Source organism: Sesamum indicum, linkage group LG15, assembly GCF_000512975.1.
Source record: "Sesamum indicum cultivar Zhongzhi No. 13 linkage group LG15, S_indicum_v1.0, whole genome shotgun sequence".
In the NCBI taxonomy this organism is placed as follows: domain Eukaryota; kingdom Viridiplantae; phylum Streptophyta; class Magnoliopsida; order Lamiales; family Pedaliaceae; genus Sesamum; species Sesamum indicum.
The window spans coordinates 4,366,656-4,388,712 of record NC_026159.1 but is presented as its reverse complement, the minus strand read 5'-3'; the positions used below and the strand labels follow the sequence as shown (position 1 = coordinate 4,388,712).

The following is a 22,057-nucleotide window of genomic DNA, read 5'->3' as shown; positions in this document are numbered from 1 at the left end:
TGTATTGCAATTCATGTATTTACAAGAAATCGGAGTCGTCAAGTAGTTGCCTACTTGACATTGATATATAGGTAATAAACATTGATTAAAACCATTTGAATTCGGAGCAAAAGTAGCAGTAAATTTTACAGAAAGATCGATTTTGACAGGGAAGTAAGTTAATTAAACATTTTGTATTTCAAAAGATTTGTAACTGTAACGAAGAACCAAACGCGGGCTCAATGCCACATGCACAACATTTTACTCATATAACACACACAATATGGATTAGCACACGCCACCAACAAGCTCATTTTTCATTTACCATACAAACTCCATGAAACAAGATATAACTAACACAATATGGATTAGTACACGCCACCAACATATTCTACACCTGCCTTACCATTCGTCGATAAGGAAACTAATGCTTTATCTGTACTGTGAAAACATCTAACCTGTAAGGTTCATCCAAGTCTGTTCTTCTCCACGAATATTCTGAGAATCATCAGCTCATTATATCGTTTTTAACTTGTCAGTCTCCAACCAAGCAATTATAATATCCAGAACCTCGTTTCCTCTCACCATCCGAGGCACTGGATCCATAAGTTAAATATCTATTGCTGACAGGACAGCTGAAAGACTTTCATCTTGCAAGAAAGACTTAGGTGATTGCAGTTCAAACATCCTGTTGCTCCGGCTCTATACAGAGAGTGACGAGTGATATTAGACATCAGCCTCCTGTATCTGCTGCTCTATGCTCTCTCCAGAAAATAACACGGACAAAGTCAAAATTACGAATCCAGCATTATTCAAGATAGTTTTCATGTACATTTTGCTATTGCTCAACTGCTACCTCGTCATCTTCTCTGCGAGGAGGTCTCCACTTTCGATCAAAGATGCTCCTTTCCACCACTCGAGAAGGTCCCAACTTCTCATCAATTAGCTCTAGTAATTCTTGTAAACCAACTCCAGTTACTGCAGATGTTTTGACATGGCCATTGGATTCTGATTGAGATAGAGAACCTTTAACAGCGGGCCTCCAATCCCTTGAGAACTCAGTTTGTTGGCAATTCACAGTCTCGCATCCAATGGACAGACCATCATACTCTACCCAAGAGTCTTGCCCATCCTCACAGGAGAGCCAATCATCAGAGTCATCAAACTGTTCTTGATAAATGGCATCTTTAATATCTCCTGATGGCTCAGCTTCAATATCTTGGTCATTATCATGTTGACCTGTCAACTCAGCATCTTCTTCACCTGAGAAACTGCTGGCATAACCTCCTCCACCAATTTCACCTAGATCAAATTCCTTTGGTAGAAGATCAACCTGAAGGAAGTTTCGGGAACAGACGAGTAAGTTCTCATGTTTATCTCTCTTTTGCTTCCAACTAGGGAGCGTTTGCTTTCACTTTCCAAAATGCCTTATTCATCACCAAAAATATTTTCCCGAAACTATTCAAAATAAAACCAAGCTTTTCCCTAGGCTTTTTTATTACTTTGGGATGCATATTTCTCCCCTGTACTGGTGATTTTTCTTGCTTTCTAAACTTTGTGTATACACAGATGAAGTTGTTTTCTACATTTTCCATATATCATGGGAAGTTTTGGGAGGTCGGTGGATTGTATGCAGATTCAAAACAAGCATGAGACAGAGGCAATTCTACCTTATTCCAAACTTCAATCATGTTCTGGAGCTTCTCCTCAGACACCCCTATCCTCCCAAGAACTTGCATGACAGTTTCCCGGTGTTCTCCAATATTTGGAGCACTTGAATCCAGCACATGCTGCGAAATTTCTAAAAAATCTAAACATACAGAATTATACCCACTTTTGCTAATAGGGAGAGGAAAGACATTATTGATTTCATACCACAAGGAGGTCAGCTTCAACAACCTCTTCCAAGGTAGCATGAAATGCTTCCACTAGCTGCAAAATGAGACCTTGGTGATGACAAATAACATGTTAGCAATAGAGAAAACATTTTCTGCATGGCACTTTAGCTACCTGAACAGGCAAGTCTGATATAAACCCAACAGTGTCACTAAGCAGCACTTTCCTCCTAAACATTAGACATTCAGTTAATAACCAGACAAGAAACTTTGCCAGCGGCACAAATGAATAACACTAATACGATAGCCAGTAGATAATAGTATTACCCTGATGGAAGAATAACACTGCTTAGCTTCGGATCAACTGTTGCAAACAGTCTGACATAAAGACCGCCAATGTAAGAGACAACAGTTGGCATTAAACTAAGTTGGCATGTTGCATAAGATGACTGTGTGCTAACATGTGCACACACACACGCATAAAATTGAAGTGTTGCTAAAAGTGATATCAGCAATCCACAATGTAAAACACTAATAAGAAACGGTAGTGCTTTTGACTTACCGGTCATCACAAAAAAGATAGTTGTTTGAGAGTGCACTAACTAACGTTGACTTTCCCTGGAAAAAGAGGTAGGGAAACAAATATTTGATATCGCATTGCTCTAGCTGAAACAACTGTAGAATAAAGACACGTATGAGCCACCTACAGCATTTGTATAGCCAACAACAGCAACAGTAGCAATTTCTTGCCCCAGTGTCCCTCCCTGTCTTTTTCGAGCAGCGCGCTGCATGGCTCGAGTTCTTCGAACTTCTTGGATATCAGATAACAGTTTCCTCCTCCGATCCAAGATTCTGAAACACCAAAGTTAATTGATACAAAATACATGCCCGAGTCCACACTTTCACAAAGAAATGTTTCATGCCAAGAGAGGTATCCAAGTCAGTAGGCTTTTCAATTGCACACTGCATTTTCAGAATTACCCATGAATGAATCTTTCTGAAAGAGCTCATTGTGCAACAGTATCCCTTGAGATAAAATACTATGAAAATATAATGTGAGAAGCATCTCCAATTCACAAAGATGAGAGAAAATAATAGCATGCATGATAATTTCAAGTAATATCATCAGAATAATACAAAGTACTGAAGTTTAACCAACTCCGTTGACAAACCGTAACTAAACGAAAATAAGCATCAGAAAGGAGGTCAATGTGTATGCATCAAACAGAAGAAATCCAAACTTCCATGTTAATGCCCCTCTAAATTAAAGAAAATAGAGAAATCTAGCACACTTAGTACAAGAAATTCTGTCCAAGTAGGAAGATATACTATAATCGAGGAAGCAATAAACTTCATGATTAAATATTTAGCAGACCTTCGCCGTTGAAGCTGAAGTTCAGTTTCTCCAGCACCACTTATAAAACCACGCCCTCCACTTCCTCTCCTGCAAATGATAAATGCATACATGAGAAATCTAATAATGAAATTATTATAGCTCAATGATATAATTTCCTCTGCAGGAGCAATATGCAAAGACATTCTTAGCAACTGGAAAGGAGATTGGTCCCTAAACAACCACATGATTTTCTGGTACACAACAGCAGCTGAGAAATTTCCTAATTGAAGCTTCATCCAACTCACCCTCTGGCACTAACAACTTCAGCTTCCCCGATGCCACCAAATGTATAACGCCCATCAGGACCACGAACTCGAACAAGCCTGCTTCTCTTGTACATCAGAGCTGCTAACTCAGCCTGTAAATTGATAAATGACATAAAATGGCTAAAAACCGAATGTCATCTGTTCACGAAAAATGGAAAGATTACAGTGAAATCCAATAATACCTGTAGTTTAGCTTCCTTTGTCTGAGCATGAGCATTAAAAATCTCTATTATGAGACCAACACGGTCCAGAACAGGTTTTCCCCAGGCTCGCTGTGAAAGAATGAAAACAGGGAATCAACACAACGATCACTTACATGCAAACTCGTGGCACACGAAATTATATTTACAAATCAGATAGCAATCAAAATCACGACTTATCATCAAATACTTGCCTCCAGATTCCTTTGCTGAATACCAGTAAGAATAGCATTCACAAAAACGGCATCCACCCCATCCTGACAGTAGAAAGAAAAAAGACAATATTTATTTCAATTATGTAAACCAGTTATGGGGACATTTTTTAGATAAACAACTTGAGTTCAAACACGAAACGTCCCACCTTAGATTCCAAATTATTTATGTGGCACTTAACAGTGTCCACCGTCCCAACTCCAAAATATGTATCTGCAACATCATTACAAGTAAATGCGGTTAAGTTATATCCAATAGTCTTTGATAATTAGATAAAAATGCATGTGTAATGGCATTCAATTTCAGTAATTGAGACATTAAGCAAATTCACTTATTTTAGTTCTATAGACCAAAACTGCTTAATACATTCTTTTGAAAGCTCTCATTTTGCAGCCCAGCACCAAAAGCACAATAAATAAGCTTAAGTTGAACTAATGAGCGGAGACTTGGTTGACTATTTATTCCTTTTTGCTGTTTTAGACGGTTCATTTTCGCATTATGATCCATTTTGCTCTTGTTCTTGTCAATAGTTTTGTAGGACATCAAGTAGGATGCTTTTCCAAATCTCAACTCATTGAACTGCATTTAACTGATGAAGGACGCATGCACCAACTAAGGCTAATTGATATTCTACAAACAACAAAAAATCAGTTAAGAAATATTTTACCGCAGAGATTCTCATCTCAACGGCTGCTATCTAATTCGCAGCTACACCACATCAGTGCCAGCAATAGAACAAGTTCAATTACTTTTGGCCCCCAACTCCAAAAACTATAAGTGGCATCTACATCTCAAAATAGAAATCAAAAAGATAACGCTGAAGAGCACATAATAATTGAAAGACTCACCCGCCCGTGGAGACCGAGCAGCAGGGTTCTGAACAATAAGATGAGGTGGCATTTCTTTGTCCAAAAACTCCGTCTCATAAAACCCATCACGCTGTTGTTCAAGAGAATTTGCGAGATTCAACGCCTCCTCAAGCTTCGCCTTCAAATAGGTTTCGGGCCGGATCCTGGGCTGTATCACGAAGAGCCGCGGCGGACCATCAGGGTCCCTGTTGAATTCATCCTCGTTGTGATTGAGCTGTCTTCTCTGTAGAACTGGTGAGCTCGAGAAATAGGAAAGAAAGGGAGGAAATTGCGCAGCTACTACTCTTGTGTCGGTTAATGATGACGATGAGGGGTTTATTGGGGTTAAGGACAGTGGGGAACGCAGGCGACATATGGTTCTTAGCATTTGATTGTTTCTTGGTTTCTTTGAGTGTACAGACAGGCCGCAGAAGGTCCGTTTTATCAACTGTCCGAGCTACCGCCGTGACGGAAAATAAAGTGAGGATGGGGAAATGTCGGCGAGTGTTATGGTGGTGGTTGATCCAACCCGCTCGTCATTTGACGGGCTGACTCGAAAATTAATCGGGTTTGAGTGCTATCGAGTTAATTTGGGCTTTGATTTTTATGGACATATTAGTGAGTTAGGAAATTTCTACAATGTGTTATCTCGCATCTTTATGAATAATAATTACGTGTCATAAGGATTAAAAAGATACCAAATGCAGCAACGATTTGATAATCATATGCATCACTATTACAAACGTGCTATGCTGTTTTTCAGCTTAAGAAACTTTCACCAGAACAAAATTTGGACGCAGCAGGGCATCAAATACAAGTCCACAACAATATTGAAATAAGATTTATCAAGTATCCTGCCGGTGTTTCCTCTTGTTCCCAACGAAGCACATTCTATCATAAAACATATACAAGGAAACAACATTTAAGTGTATGAACGTATTGATATGGTAATCTTGTATAAATTCTACAATATAGTGAATTCCAGCCTCTATGATGATGATGCCCTTAAAGACAGACGTAGCTAAGCATCTTTCATAAATTTAATTCCCAATACTTTCCAGTCTATAACATAATTAATCCACTCCAGCTTTAATGACTCAAAACAGACATTACTGTGCCGCATGTGTATTCTTTCCAAATTTTGGGTTGTGATTATTTTAGGCTGAGAGGATCGTCAACGGTGTTGATACAGAGGAAGCAGGACTTCACATGCTTAGGAACAGACCATGCGCCACTCCAGTGTCTTGTAGTCCACAAGAAAATCACCTCCCATCTCAGGCTGATTGCGCGGATGGCCTTACTCTTTGCCAATCATGTAATGTATGTTTTCAAGCTCATCTTCTGATCCTGACAAGTACATACAAAAAGAATATTTTCTATTTGCATCCAAAGTCAAAGTATTCATTAGTTATGCACATGCATATTTAACGCGCTAAGAAAATCATACCTCAATAAATTAATTTAGTGCTTTCTGTCAGTTACCATCATCCTGATTTTTACCTTTCCTCTTCATCCCAGCTCCATGTGGCCGCTTTGGTCCCTGGACCAAGTTGACTTTGTTAAAAATGGGATTATGTTTAAAATGTCACCGAACAAGTAGCTGAATCCTGTGATAGCTTGCTCTACAACTAACTGGTTGACCAAAAGATGCTATAAATTGACCATTTACAACAATAAACAAATTAACCTAAACCTCCAACTGAACAACTTCCAGTCTATCTATAGAAGTAAATAAGATTTGAGAAAGAACTATCAGGCAGCCAAATAAAGACATGTATGATGAAAACATGTTTGTTTATCCACATTCTCATTGGAAATATATCGATTTGACACTACACTCCAATATAAAACACAATTTCATTAACAATCCAAACATATTCTCATTACACATGAGAACCTAAACAAATATGAAAACACAATCTGAACACTCAAAATGAAGACATAAACAAACCGACTAGTAGAGTAGCACATTTCATGTCTAACTTGGACAAGGAATATTTCATAAAACTATTCAAATTAGTGAAGGGAGTTGCTTGTCAGGAAACTAGTGAACAGGAAGAGCCAGATAATATTTCACCTCAGCAGAAAATGTTTTCAGAGGATCTCTACTTCTTTTAAATTTTCCTCTAAATCCTTTACGGCGAGTAGAGCTGGGATTTCCCATGGCAGCTCGAGCAAGCTTTACAATCTTGCTAGCTTCTTGTGTTGTGGGGTCCAGTAAGTACTCAGGTACATCACGCAGGTGCTGAGCAGGTGCATTTTTGCTCAGAACTTTGTCGTGTTTCAATAGGTCTGATGAGCACCAATCATATAACAGTTATTAGTTAACTGAAGGATTGAAAGATACTAAGCGCTGGCATAATTTCAGTAGGCATTTACCTAAGTCCTTTGGGTTATCTTGAAAATGAGCCTTCAACCTACACATTTCAGAAATGAGCAACAAAATTAGTCAAAGCAATCCAAACTTGCAGAGTCAGTCAAAATATTCACTCCTACTTAACTAGGCCCCAGTCTAAATGAAAACTGTTTCAATAATGTAAATCAGCCTGACTCACTAGTAGAAGTTTCCAATTCCGATAAGAAACTTGCTATTATGCTTCAATAAGACAAAGATACATTGCCAGCTAATCATGATTGTGTAGTAATCTACATAAGTAATAGCAGATGACAAATTTTATACTGAAACAATAAAATGAAAATAATTAACAGAAATTATGTACTCAAAGGATGTCCCTCAGAGATGTACAATATGCCCACCATCTAATTTAGCAAAGTAGATACGTAGAATAAATGTAGACGTTTTAAATTCAGATTCATAATGGAACTGGGAAAGTATCCCTGAACAAAGTCCAAAAGACAAAGTCAGGATCAGATCAAAATGATAACAGAAGAACCTCAGTAATTCTTTTTCAGATAAGCTTGTCAGAAGATAACTCACTTTTCAGAATTGAGAATTTCATTTCTTAGATCCTGCGCACGTGATTCCCTCACCGCAATTTTTGTTACACTCCTTGCAACATCCTGTAAATGACATGATCTATGTTATGCACTCTGTAGCATTGGTCATAAAGAATAGACTTGTAAACATGTTTAACCAACACATTTTACCCAGAAAACAATTTTTAAATGCAATCAGCAGCATTTTTCATTACAATCAAACCGAGTGACTTTCACATGTAAAAATATCGAGCACCATAGGTCAACAACTAAAAGCATTCATTCATTCACATCTAATACTTACATTGAAGCAAGTTATAGGTTGTAGTTAAGGAAGCATAACAAATATTTGTTCTTAGGCTACAGCACAATTTTGCAACACCTCAACAATAGAGGTTCACTATAAAAGAAGGCATTGGGCAATAATTTGGATCATTCTTCAAGTTCAAGCATCCAATATAGAATAAAGCATACAGTTTTAATTCTTTGTAACAACAAAAAAGCAATTTCTTTTGACAGGACTAGAGGACTGAAATTTTGGCCAGAGGTTTTGTCAGTGGAGAAGTTTGAGAGCTCATGGAAGTCAATGACAAAGGCTACAAACTAGTTGAAACATACATTAAAAATCAAAATGTACATGTTAAGGATTTTGCAACCTTTAGGAACAATTTTACCCCACAACTATTCCATCCCGTGTAATATTGAGAAAACAAGTACTGATTTATACCAGCAAGGTTTCTGGTGAAACTAATTTGTCAAAAAAGAATCAACAAAGCGAACTCCTATTCTTGGAACAACCATGAATAGCACAAAATAAATTTCTCAAGGAGTTTTCGACTTGCACATGGAAGTATTTCCTTGGGTGAATAGAAGATTCAATACCTCGGCCCTGTAGCGTAAGGACTCCACAGCATTCTTACTAAGTAATGGAAATGGAGCAATAAATTTTGAATCCACACTGTCACTTTCACCCAAAAGGGATTTAATTTCTTCAAAAATCTCCATCTCTTCCGGAGAGACCTATTCCAATAGCAATAAGATGCCAAAGTGCACATGTCAGAATCCTACAGCTATTATACAGAGGAATAGCCCTAGCATATTATTGTATATCATGGAAATAGCACAATAAAATTCCATTTACTTTCGGGCAAAGAAATTTGCAAGTAGGCTAGGTCAAAGTTTTATATGATGGGGCTCAAATTACTCATCGAGAATCTCACCAAAGAGACAGATGCACCAGTATTATATGCTCTTCCAGTCCGTCCAATCCGATGCACATATCCGGCAGCAGTTTGAGGCATCTCAAAGTTGACCACCTAATGGAAATAAGATCAATCATATATGGATTATAAATTTGTCTACTCCCTATCAAATTAAAATCAATGTGCTAGCACGTATAGTGCCTACAAGTTAACAAAGCACCTCACCGTGTGCACATTTTTGAAGTCTATTCCTCTGACTACACCAAATTCTGCGTCTAACTTTCGCTTGGAATGTTTTTTAGATTTTTTTCGAGGAGCACGACTTTCCTTATCATTATGCTCTTCTGCTGTTTGACTCACATCGGTTGCAATAAGGTAATCAAAAAGACCAGCATTGAATTCCTGTAATGGAAACAGAAAGATGAAAATGATGCCAAAACATCATTTGTATTTTCACTATGAAAAAAGCAAGGGCATTAATAAAATTGAGTTCAGCCACAATATACAAACACCACACTTCAACAAGTACCTCAAGAATGTGTAGACGAGAATTTTGAGGCAGCTCAGCATTTAAAACTGCAGATTTGATCCCAAACTGCCAAATTAAAACCACAACCAGCCTCGTGATTCCAAGAACATATGAGTAAATTAGCAAGAACCTTCCACGGTTACAATATGCGACATTGCGAAATAGTTATGCATTGCATCTCCAGGTCCAAGCCACAGTGACAAGGCTTAAACTAGGCAATACAAGAAGGAACCCCAATCACTTCTGAGGATTTCATAGAAAAATGAATTGGCCTATGATCTGCCTACTTGAAATTGGGGAGTCACTCTCAGCTATTAGTTGGAAAGAAATCCTGAAACAGTTCAAATTTATATACAAAAGTAAATTGTTATTTCTCTTCTCTTTTTTATTATAGATATAAAAATAACTAACAGTCTAAAATTAATTACAGAGGTAAACTTTTTGTTTCTCTTTTTTTTTTCATTTTTCGCTTTGTGTATTTTTATATGGTATGCATGTTTGTGTATATACAAAAGTAAATTGTTATTTTTCTACTCTTTTTTATTATAGATATAAAAATAACTAACAGTCTAAAATTAATTACAGAGGTAAACTTTTTGTTTCTCATTTTTTTTCATTTTTCGCTTTGTGTATTTTTATATGGTATGCATGTTTGTGTCTATACAGCCCTAATGGAAGTTGCTTCATTGTGGGTAATTGGAAATGCTTCTCTTCCATTACCCTAACTAAGAGTATGAAGTGCAAAAGGCACAAAGTAAATACTGCAAATATGTTACAAATGAAGGCCATTTTGATTCGTTACATTTTACAAGTTAGATAATCATGTATTTTTTTAACTCATAAGTTTATCAAAGACATGAGAGCAGCTTATACACTGGATACATCTAAATCGAATAAATTTTATCATATGCAGGCTCAGCTATCCCTAAATTACGAAAATCCGAAGATATTCTCGGTTCCATAGACACAAAGCATATACCATAGCATAATCACAATGCAGTAACATAATGAACCAGTCTACCTGTTCAAAAAACAGCTTCAGTCTAAAACTCATGTCAATTGAATTAGCAAAAATGAGCACTTTCTTTTGGACCAGCTCCAGCTTCAAGAGGGCAAGGATGTGCACAAGCTTGTCCCTGGCACTGCATGAAATCTGTAAAAACAATACATCAGTAATAAAGCAAAAGTAATAAACTTACTGCATCAAACATAGTCAGATAAGGAAATTAAAAGCAAGATTTACTGAGACAGATTAACATCAATAGGAACTCCAGATTTTCAAAGAGAAGTTCGCAGGAAAAAAACATAATTCTTTGAGTCCACAAATATAAAACGAACAACCTACAAATAAGGAGACCAGAGTAACAAAGCAATTATTCAAGCTGAAGAGAAAAATAGGAAAACTTACATAAAATTGCTGAACATTTTTGGGGATAATATCATCCTTTACATCTCCCACTTCAGGTAAAGTCAAAATGTATGGATTATGTAGAATAAGCTTTTTCAGCTTTTCAACATCAGCACTGAACAATATCCATTAAATAGAGGCATCAGAACTGGTAATAGTTTTTAGTTAAAATGATAAAAACCTACTGATGAAGCAGATGTGTCAGATGAACTTCCAAATTGAATTGTGGCAAAAATGGGATCAGGTCGCAGAAGGAATTATTACCAAAGTCAAAAGTTTCAACAGCATAAAACAGTAATCTCACAGACGAAACATAAAAGCATGGCACTACAATAAAATTTATACAAGAATAAGCAGCACTTTTTTCTGAAATATAGTTTAGGGAATCATCACAGTTCCCAGCTCATTTTACAGATTATAACCAAATGAAGGAAATACACATCGTAAGCAACTTTCTAACATTGATCTGATGAAAACAGATAGGAGGTTTTAAGGGGGTGGGGGAAAAAAGAAGAAGAAGAGGGCAAATTCAGGATATATGCGTGTGTATTTGTCTATGTCAGTGTGTGTAAGCATTCTAGCCACGCTAGTGGAGTGAGTCCAATTATAGATTTCAGATCTTAGTATAAAGGACATCAGTACATCACCATAACTATGACCTAGTTATTGCAACAACATTATCAGTAAACACACCTTGATGTAGCAGACATGAGAAGGCATTGGCAACGCTTTGGAACATGAGCTGTAAGCGCTTTTAGATCATCCTCATATCCATACGACAAGAGAAGATCTGCCTGAAATGATAAATTAAGTTCTAAATATCTTGGTAAATTTCAAATTACTTCACATATCCATTAAGTAAATATACAAACTGTTCATCTCAGATAGATTTACATAGTAATAATTGACAACTGCTATAATTCCTTGTATATCCTCTGAATTATGGAAAAGTATCTTGGACAAAAACTTTCAACTTTTTTATTTCTTACAGACACATAATTCATGTTTGTAATTCAATGTATGTCTATGTTACAAGCATGATAATAAATTTTGAATATTAATATTTTATGAAAAAGCAGATGGTTTTACAGCACTGAAACTACTATTATATTGAGAATGTCAATAGAAATGTGTAATAATGAAATTATTTAAAAGAAAATACTTTTACAATATCTATACATGATACAAGCAACCAACATATTAATAAACTAATAGGTATACATGTGAGTTTATCCTAGGACTCTCCATTTCTCTGAACTACATGCTCTGTTACACTTTTTTTTTTTCAACTCAACTTTTCATCATAAGCTTTAAAAAGAAGTTCCATAATACTTGTGTTCTACAAGCCAATTAGAGTGAGTTAAAAATATCCACAGGATTAATTAGTTGGAATAGGAAAAAAGTGAAAATACAGACCTCGTCAAGGACAAGAACTGATAGTGATTCTTGAAGAGCTCTAGCTTGAAGCATGCCACTTGACAAGCATGTTTGTACACAAGCAGGAGTTGATACAATGATATCAGGAAACCCAGCCAACGATGTTTTCTATGAAAAAGCATGATAAGTAACTCTCCTCAGATTTATATGATATGTCAAACTGATCGCAAGCAATAACATATAAAACTAATTAAATTCTGATGAACTAGATTTACCAACCAAGTCAGAAGGAGACATCGTGCTTGTCAATTGAACAACTTTTAGTTGCACTCTGCATAATTCAATAAGAGACATCGCCTCCGAATAAACCTGAAAAAGCAAACAAAAGGACCATATGTAATAACATAAGCAAAGCCAGAAAAAGGCCAAAAAATCGTAGTAACTGTTTTCAAAGACGATTACTTGTTGACATAATTCACGAGTTGGAACAAGAATGAAAGCAGCAGGAGCAGAACTCTTTTTCGAAGGTGAATCAGCAAAAAGCTTCTGAAGCAGTGGAAGCAGATACGCAAATGTTTTCCCAGAGCCGGTTTTCGCTCGGGCCACAACATCTTTGCCTTCCTGTCAACGCGCAGTCAAACAAACTTAAAATGTAGAAAAATCTAACAAGGTAAAAAACTAACACAAACTAAGAAGATTAATTAAGAAGAGAATTACGAGGATAAGAGGGATGGCGACACGCTGAATTGGAGTAGGCTTTTCGATTGATTTCTTGGATAGGGCACGAATGAGACGGCTATCCAACCCCAACTCTTCGAAGCTCTGCTCTTCCTCATCCTGTTCTCCTTCCCCTGCTATAACCGTTTTATCTTCCGCTTTTTCTTGTGGTTTATCCTTTTCCTGTTTCTGTTCGGCATCATCATTCTGCGTATTGTGTTTTCTTTTTGCCATCGGTGAATATAATTTTGGGCGACAAGTGAGAAGTATGACGATGACGACGACGACGACGGGAATGGCACTACGGGGATTAGGGTTTTGAAGGGGTTTTTCGTTTCCAGACGGGTACGGGTGCGGAACGGGTGGGCTTACAGTGCACTAACCCAATTGGGTTGGTTTTTGTTTTCCTTTTCTTCCCCCGTCCTTCCGATTATAAACGGGTCGAAAATTGTCGACTTCGCCAATTGATATTTGTAAGTCCGCACAACTGTAAACGGGTGTGGAAATTTGTGCAGAATTTTTTCTCCTTTGGGTACTTTACTAAGAAATCTTTTATTCTTTTTTCTCCCAGGACTAAATATATTTAGAGATAATTATGTTTCATCCTTTGAGGTTTAATATAACTATACACATTTTTTTTATAATTTAAAAAATTAAATTTAACACCCCTAAAGTTTATTTTCGTCTAATAAATAAGTTTCTCCGTTAGTCAAAATTTATTGAATTTGCTTATATTAACATAAAAATTGAAAAAAAAAATGATATTTATGCTTAATTGACTTATTACTGACTTATAGAATATAAAAAAAAAATTATGACTAAACTATCCTTATAACGGTGAAAATATACCTCATCATATGAAATAACGCGTGAAGATATATGAGGGTAATTTGGTCATAAAAATATTTATTTGTCTTGTAATAAATCAGTAATAAGTCAATTCGGGGTAAATATAAATTTATTTTAAATTTTTTGTTAATATAAGTAAATTCAGTGGATTTTGACTAAAATGTGACTTATTTGTTAGACACAAGCAAACTTCAAGAATTTTAGATGTAATCTCCTAAAATCATAAAAAATTTACTGTGTAATTATATCAAATATTAATAAATAAAAGTGTAATTATCTCCTATTTAAGTTCCTTTTATCTAATCTTTATGCAATAACCAAAAATACAGAATCGCCAAAATTAAGAGTTGATTTGGTTAAATGAAAAGTCTGATAAAAACAAAAGGTTAATTACATTTAAATTCTTTTAAAACTATAAGATTACACTTTCTTCAAAAAATAAATCTAAAATTACCCTTATACCCCTTTTAAAAATTCACCGTTTATACTAACCTATTTTTTATTAGAATTTGGATGAATAATATTGACTTTAGCAAAATAATTACACAAATTTTTAACTATAGCCCTCATTAACATTTTCATATGATAATCTTGTATTTATAAGGGGAAAAATATAATAATATTAACCTCATACCACACATATATAGTATATTTGTCTCCTTATAAATAAAAAATATACATGAGAATATTAAACAAGTAGCAAAATTAAAAATTATGTGCTTCTTTTTGCTCATGCCAGCATTCTTCGTCTAGACATGAATGAAACGATGTCAAGTATAAATGAAGAATTTTCGGAGGAAATGTAAGTGTAATTTCAAAATTTTCTAATGAAAAGTGTACTTTCGCTTTTTTGAATGGATCTAAATGTTATTAACCCCATAAAAAAATCTACTCCTTTTTTTCATCGATCACAATTATATAATCAATTTTAATTATCAACAATCAATTTATTGATAAATTAGCTTTTTCATTTCTTTCTTTTTTTTTATTTTTTAATGTAATATATTGATTTATATATTTTATTTTATTTATAATATTATTTTTAATATACTTTAAAATATATAAAAAAATTATTTATTATATGCACACAATAACGACATGCGCAACGGATGGCATGTTATTAAATGAGCAGTGAATGGAATCACTCCGAACATGACTCAATTCTGTTCTGAATCTTAAAAACAAACATGGATGGCAGATAAGGCCCCATTCTATCATGACAAACATGCCCTTCTCCCACAATACATTAATCATCACATCAATTCATTCCACACTTTTCAAGCCTGCATTTACTTTCGGTGCAACCCCTTTTTTTCTTCCTTCTTCCATCCCAATATTTAGGGTAACCCTAATTTTATTGCCAAACAGTTAGCTATTTCCATTTAAAATTTAGTTGTAATTGAATTTGATTTAATTAGTTGGTCCGGTCAAATTTTGTCCGCGTGCTTTTCAATTTATTCCTATAGTTGGATTGTATGATAGAAAAAATAAAAAAAATTTACTCGACCTAGCGCAGACCGATATATAGGTATTTTCTATCCAAGTCCCATGTCATCACGAGTCAAGACATATAATCAAAGATAAACTGATACGAGTCTACGAAAACACACATATTATATAGCAAAGACAAGAAATTAGTAGATCAATAAAAAGAAATAAAAATGAGTTAGGAAATATTAAGAACCACATTGTGGTATTACAATTTAAAGAAATTATAGTTTGAAATAAAAGTTATATAAATATTATTGACACAAAAGAGTATAATTGAGAAGCAACATTCATTCTATGAGGAAATGGACAATAGCTATTAATAAGCAGTAAGGTACTAAAAGTACTGAAGGACCACAAACTTTCCAGTTATTCGTACCACTACTGAAATATGTCATCGAGTCTTATGGGAAACAGTAGCAATAATTTAATTAAACTTAAAAAGCCTGGAAAATCATGATGTACCCATATATGTCGCCACCACCATTATAATGTCAACCCACTCTTCCACCAACCTCAATCATCATCATAATTCAACACCCCCTTCATGCTTTCTACCCAAACCCCAATTACTTCTTTCCCAAACTAAGAATTTCAAATCCCTCCCTTTTACAAAAACCATATTTATACTATTAATTAATTAATAATTTCATTTAAAAAATAAATAAATACAATGACTGCAATGGTGGCGATCGCCTTATAATACTTGAACCAACAAAATCTGAACTTTACTACTAATATGTTAGTGAGACTACAACGAGCGATTAGACTGAAAAATATCCGAATAAATTATGACGAAAGGAATATTGGATGTTGAAAATATTTTTATTAATGAAAAGAAAAAATCATAGAAAAATTAACCAAAATGTAGATAAGAAGGAGTGCATTGACCAAATATTCCTGACCAATATGGCTTTGGGCCCAAATCAATCAACTCGCTTAGTCTTGGTCAAAACTCAATTAGGTTAGTGCTTGAAGCCGTCGTGAATCATGTTGGCATGGAAATTCTCATTTATTTAAAAATGAAAGAAAAAAGGAACAGATAAGCTCCAAGAAATATTAAATGAAACAAGATAACATAAACGAGATGATTGAATATGTGTCCATAAAGAAATGGAATTCAAAACCAGACATTTTTTAATGTAATAATGGTCATGATTAGGCCGCTCTCCACCAACTTTTGGTGCATTCTTACCGTAAATCATGGAGTCAACTTTTCTGGTAAAGCTATTTCCAGGTTCCTGAATCCAGAGTCATTTTTTGCTACCATTTTACGTGGTCTAGTAAATATTCTTACTATTTGCTATGTGATAATATTTCCTCTCTCTCATCTCTTGATAGCTGCATCCCAAGAAAATGTAAGAAAGAGAGAAGCAAACGAATTAAGAGACGAATCTCCATGGTTTAACTGCTTCATTCAATTCTTTACACATTTGTACTGAGTAATGCTGTCAAGAAATTACTAATTAGAACATTGGAAAAGAATCACAACATCGGAGGAAACAGGGAACGATTCTTACAGCTACCCAATAGTAAAAATTCCCATAAATAGGAAAATGAGAGGGGAAAAAAAAGAAGAAGAAAAGAGAAACCCAACCCACAAATCCAAGAAACATACCTGCAAAACTAATCTCTTGAGTTTTCTGTAGACTTGGAAAATGTAATTAATGATCATGATTTCAATAATCAGGCATGAGCTGACTGATCTTGCCTTCATCATTGGCCAATTTCTGCTCTGTAACTCTCAACCAAATACAAACGGCGGTGAAGCTGAGGACCAAGCTCACGAAACCGCTTCCCAGTCCGATCCCCACAATTGCCAAAACTGAGAGCCCTTTGCTTTTCATGGGCGGCAATGGGTACCCGTAAAGACCCTTATTCCCTACGTAGGAGCTTGCGTTGAACCGGGGCAAGTTCCCGCTTCGGTTCCCTAACGACGCGGGGATGGGCCCGGAGAGCTTGTTGTTGGACACATCGAAGACGGAGAGCCTAACTAATAGCCCGAGCTGCTGTGGAATAGGGCCCGAGAGCTGGTTATCGTGGAGATCGATGACGTTCAAATAAGCGCAGAGCGCTAATTGCTGAGGAATGGAGCCGGAGAGGTGGTTGGAAGAGAGATTGAGGACGGCCAAATTGACTAAGTACTGAAGGTCCGAGGGAATCGGGCCGGTGAGCTGATTGGAGGAGAGGTCGAGGGCTTGTAAATTGGTGCAGTTGGAGAGGAAAGGAGAGATTGTGCCCCTGAGAGAGAGGTTGGAGAGGGAGAGCTTGTAGATGCGGCCATTGTTGCAGGTGGCGCCTTGGAGGAAGGAGGTGAATCCCTGGCAGGGGTTGGCGAAAGTGGCTTTGGTCCAGTTCTGCAAGTTCTTGAAGGGGTCCTCCAACGATTCGCTGAGGTGGTTCAGGCAACTCTCGTCGTTGGGATCCGCCGCGGCGGACAATAACAGCAGGGCCACGGCCAGCAGCTGGCCCCAAATACCCATCTAGCACATAAACGGCACACCAAGTGTTTGTTTATTTGTCTGAGAAGTGGCAGGTTAGCAGCAAGAATTAGAATTCTGGTGATTAAGATAATGGTGTTAATGTTTGGGAGTACAAGTGGAGGAGTAATTAACTAATCCGTACTATTTTATGGATGCTCGGTAATGTCGAGGTGCATGTTAGCATGGCATGAATCCATGGAGAAATGCTTGGTTATTGATGAACAGTGTATATATAGTTCACATGTATGGAGGACCCCCACCCCCACCCCCCACCCAGGCCGGGGGGGTGGGTGGGGAGTGGGTGGCACTAAACCACTAAAATATGTTGTGTGGGTTTGGTGAAAGTGAAAGTAGTGACACGGGCAATGCCGAGGGTTGTCTGAACGAGAGTTGGGGGGTGAGGATGGTGACAACACGTACTTCATCTCAAGGGTAGTTTCGACATATACAGACGACTACTTTTCAGCTTCTCGTGGTTCCTCCTTCCATTAATTTAAATAAATTTTAAGATTATATCTTCAAATTAAATTAATTACCCTAAAATAATCAAATCTCAAATTTATTCTATTTGTCATGCAATTATCAATCACGTGATAAATGTAAAAATACAATAAACTTGTCATCTATTTGCTTGAGTTTTAATTAAAATCTATCTCATCCAACATATAGTTTTCATATAAAATTTTCAAGTTTTACAGATATTTGCCTTTTTCATAACCTAAGTTTAATTAAAATCGCTTTTCGATTAATTATTTCGAAACCAAAATATAGAAAAAAGATCTATATATATGTTGATTTATTATGTTTTAATTTAGAGTAATCTATTATATTCATAGATGATAACTCTAAGAACTCAATTATTTGAATAATTTTTTTCTCACGAAAAAAAAATGCAACATGAAAGTTAGAAATCAAGTAAAGTAAAAAATAGAGTCAGGGTTTGAAATAAAATATTCCCTGAGCCAACTGGGCAAGGGGTAATGTGGGTGCACCCCTGCTCACATTTCCTTAGACTTATAGGAGACAATAAATAACTTTTCTCCAATTGATTTCGCCTCTTGTCACTGTAATAGAGCGATTATGGATTTTCTATCACATTTTTGTATTGTGTATTAATTTTATATTAATAAAATAATTAATATATTTATATATTTCAAAGTAAAATTAAATTATAATTTAAAAATAAAATCACATACAATACACATACAAATATAATATTAACATACGATATCAAAGTGTGATAAAAAATCCTTCACTCTAATACTCCATGCAACATTCCTATTTATAGCGTATTTAAATTCATCTGGCAAAATGAATGCTACCATTAATGGGATAGAGAAATTCCATTTACCACTACCCATATGTGAAATAACATAGGGAACAGATTTTCAATATTCAACTCTCAACTCAATAATGTGAGCAAAAATGCAAGGTACACTTTACCCGACTTTCATTGTTTCAGCAAGCTACTCTTGCACTTTCTGCCTATGTCCCATATACTTTTAATATGGCTTGACCAAACCTGATTTCGCCCACATGCAACTTCATCGCAAGTACTATGATAGAATGTTGTAGTATGTAAATGGTTCTCCAATTCTTGGTGTTGATCCATCGAGGTTGTTGTCTCGTTGAATTTATAAAAGTTGGGTATGGAATACTTGGAATTTGAGAATAAAACTCAGTAATCTTGTTCGGGTTGATTCCAATTATAATCACTTAATACCTAAATTTGTTTGAGTTTTAAGTAACTGATGTGGTAGTAATTTTGATTAATGGATGGAACATGAATTTTACCCTCAATACAATAACACAACATGTGAATAGTTAAATCTAGAGAGAGAATTTTTAAGAGAGAGAGGTTATGAGTTGTCAAATAAGATGAATAACAACTTGGTGTAAAAAATTAATATTTTGGGTATTTATAGTGGTGTGGGAAATTATGTCATGTGGGATGAATTGTGGTGGAGTAAAACTATATGAACCACCAATCTGTTAGGTCATTCTCTTATTTTTTAAGGAGAAATTCGTTATTTCAGGGATTATTTGTGAATAAGCCATGATGTGATTAAATACTAAAAGCAAGCCACTTCTTATAGAAAATTTTAACCTAATTCGAATTTAATTAAATTGAATTAATTATATGATAAGTATAATTATATTGACTGAATAATTAGCGTATAGTTTAAAAAAAAACCCACATAATAAAGTGATTAATTTGAATAAATCAAATTTAATTTGAATAAGAATTTTTGCGTTTGTTAAGTAAGGAGGCATGGAGAAAGATAGAGAAGATGTGTGGTATTTAATTTAATATATGACAACAAAGGTGAGCAGTAGAAGAACAATGTTAGGGATTGTTGATGTTGTTGACCTGATCAGTAATGCTTAAAGTGGGTGAGCAGATCACGTTCAAGAATTTATCTTTGTTACTATTGACAAAGAGAAGTGGGCGTCATTAAAAGTGAAATATGCGCATCATGGTGCTGGAATTTGTCCTAACTTGCTTTCATCTCTCTTTCTCTCCCATAAAGTTTGTCTAGTAAAAATAAAAATATGTCACTGAATTTGTATCATTCTTTTATAATTTTATAAAGATAGAAATAAACATGTGTTTGTTTGGAGTTTTTCATATGTTTGCTTTTGTATTCTATACTAATATAAGATAAATAAAAATAAGTTAATAACATATTGGATTTGAATTTCGTAAAATGACATCTAAAGATGTAATTTTGACTATGGGAATGCCCGAATGGCGTCAAGTAATTTATTTTGAGAAAGATTTTATACACTTAGCGTGTATATATTAATAAAATATATTTTACAATTAAAAAATCGGATTGAGAGTCACCCATGCTAGCAAGACAGCATGAGTGCATAGAGACCAACATTTTATTGGGGGCTAGCTAACTCAAGTTGAAACAAGCCTTTTTCTTGTGGTGATAACCTAATGAAAGCTATAGTTCGAAATGGGCCCTCTACCATAATACTTGAGGCCCTATATTCTTAAAATTCCTCACACTCAAGACTCCCTTTTAGTTACCAAATTGTGTTAACTACCTGCTGGTGCTGGTGCTGGCTCTTCAGACAAGAAGATATCAACTCCTTGGTCCATAGAATCTCACACCAAACCTTGTCACGTCAGTACAAGGCTTTAGAGTTTTGTGGGTATATGCTGGACAGGGCATTTCTTTGAGAGTTGGATGGATTTGAGTAGGGCATATGTTTCTTGGTCTTCCTTCATAGGAAGCAACACTCAATTTCTAATTCAAACAAAGCATACAATCAAAGTTTATTGCGTGAGATATTGTTCATTTAGTTCGTGTATAATAGCATACTCAGTATCATCAGTTTCGAACAATGACTTGAATAGAACACATACACATTTTCACCGACAAGACCAACTTATGTGGATCAAATTCACAATTCAAGAAGTGGAGTTGATGATTTAGAGGAGAAAACTTGTTGACATAGACTCAAATTTATTTAAGCAGTTGCTTTCAGATTTTTGCTGGATTAAATATTATGGGCGATCATCAATGATAAAACAACGTCATTCAATCCATTCTAACCGAAGCAACAAATTGAATAACATTAGAACCCTCCAGAAGCATGAAACACACCCGATTTGTACTAGACTTTTGCCTGTATTGCGGTTGACAAAAAACTTTAATCAGGGCTGCCTGGATGGTGATTTACAAACTAAAATGAGACAGAAAATACAGCTTTTCTCCATGAGAATGAATAGAATTGCCAACCACCAAGACTCCCTTTTGTGGTAGGAATTAGAACAAACATTGAGGGCATCCCCACCAAAACCCATGTCCCAAATTGAGCTGTTCAAGAATTGGAGATGTGGTAGGCAGGCTGCCTTTTGGGTATTGATAATGTCATAAAACCACACATCAAATCACCACATTTATATTATTATTATTATTATAGCTAATAATTATACTTGAAATTAAATTACTTTACAACTCAAATGATTTGATTTTGCAGGTCCAAGTACAACCACATGATAATAGTACACAAGGGATATGCATATATGTATTATATAACATAGGGGAAAAAGAAAATGAAATATGTACAGCTGGAGATTGATATTCCAAATCCAAATCTTGATCTCCAGTCAGGAGAGATGTCTATCAACCCGTTGCAATTTGTACCTAGAAACCTGACCCACTTTGGTCTAATGGTCTCGATGGTATGATAACCGGAAATCAAAAAGACGGAGATTTGCATCAGCTCTGGAAACAAAATGTTGGAACCAGTGGTAATTTTGTAATTTAACACCATGGAATTAGAGACGCTTTTGGATGTACGATGTTACAGG

At 35.5% G+C, this 22,057-nt stretch overlaps 3 protein-coding genes across 4 annotated transcripts; all 3 read right to left on the bottom strand.

Annotated features, from left to right (window-relative positions):
• Positions 306–5,356, bottom strand: LOC105177849 (GTP-binding protein At3g49725, chloroplastic). The gene is made up of 13 exons (XM_011101114.2): positions 4,738–5,356; positions 4,038–4,102; positions 3,871–3,933; positions 3,659–3,748; positions 3,456–3,568; positions 3,190–3,258; positions 2,522–2,666; positions 2,377–2,432; positions 2,142–2,192; positions 1,990–2,044; positions 1,855–1,911; positions 1,650–1,769; positions 306–1,312 (listed from the first exon to the last, which is right to left on the bottom strand). Exons 1-13 carry the CDS (start codon positions 5,123–5,125, stop codon positions 818–820), a joined length of 1,767 nt encoding a protein of 588 aa, XP_011099416.1. The 5' UTR covers positions 5,126–5,356; the 3' UTR covers positions 306–817.
• On the bottom strand, positions 5,659–13,398 carry LOC105177848 (DEAD-box ATP-dependent RNA helicase 16). Of its 2 annotated transcripts, none has more exons than XM_020699321.1 (16): positions 12,908–13,398; positions 12,653–12,811; positions 12,470–12,559; positions 12,230–12,358; positions 11,507–11,607; positions 10,814–10,928; positions 10,427–10,558; positions 9,406–9,471; positions 9,102–9,278; positions 8,895–8,990; positions 8,557–8,694; positions 7,676–7,758; positions 7,117–7,154; positions 6,815–7,029; positions 6,185–6,277; positions 5,659–6,078 (listed from the first exon to the last, which is right to left on the bottom strand). In XM_020699321.1, the coding sequence occupies exons 1-15, from the start codon at positions 13,139–13,141 to the stop codon at positions 6,212–6,214; spliced, it is 1,839 nt and encodes a 612-aa protein (XP_020554980.1). In that variant the 5' UTR covers positions 13,142–13,398; the 3' UTR covers positions 5,659–6,078; positions 6,185–6,211. The 2 variants fall into 2 exon arrangements, with proteins under 2 accessions (XP_020554980.1, XP_011099415.1); XM_011101113.2 differs by having other exon boundaries at positions 5,659–6,084; positions 12,908–13,397.
• LOC105177847 (inactive LRR receptor-like serine/threonine-protein kinase BIR2) lies at positions 16,615–17,989 on the bottom strand. The gene has a single exon (XM_011101112.2). It carries the CDS (start codon positions 17,725–17,727, stop codon positions 16,924–16,926), a length of 804 nt encoding a protein of 267 aa, XP_011099414.1. The 5' UTR covers positions 17,728–17,989; the 3' UTR covers positions 16,615–16,923.

Coding starts and splice junctions, on each gene's coding strand:
- LOC105177849 (XM_011101114.2), bottom strand. CDS start 5,125: ATGCTAAGAACCATATGTCGCCTGCGTTCCCCACTGTCCTTAACCCCA. Junction 3,934..4,037: donor TAAATAATTTGGAATCTAAG/GTGGGACGTTTC, acceptor TTCTACTGTCAG/GATGGGGTGGATGCCGTTTT. Junction 3,259..3,455: donor GAAGTTGTTAGTGCCAGAGG/GTGAGTTGGATG, acceptor TATCATTTGCAG/GAGAGGAAGTGGAGGGCGTG.
- LOC105177848 (XM_020699321.1), bottom strand. CDS start 13,141: ATGGCAAAAAGAAAACACAATACGCAGAATGATGATGCCGAACAGAAA. Junction 10,929..11,506: donor CTCATGTCTGCTACATCAAG/GTGTGTTTACTG, acceptor GATATTGTTCAG/TGCTGATGTTGAAAAGCTGA. Junction 9,472..10,426: donor TGAAGCTGTTTTTTGAACAG/GTAGACTGGTTC, acceptor TTAATTTGGCAG/TTTGGGATCAAATCTGCAGT.
- LOC105177847 (XM_011101112.2), bottom strand. CDS start 17,727: ATGGGTATTTGGGGCCAGCTGCTGGCCGTGGCCCTGCTGTTATTGTCC.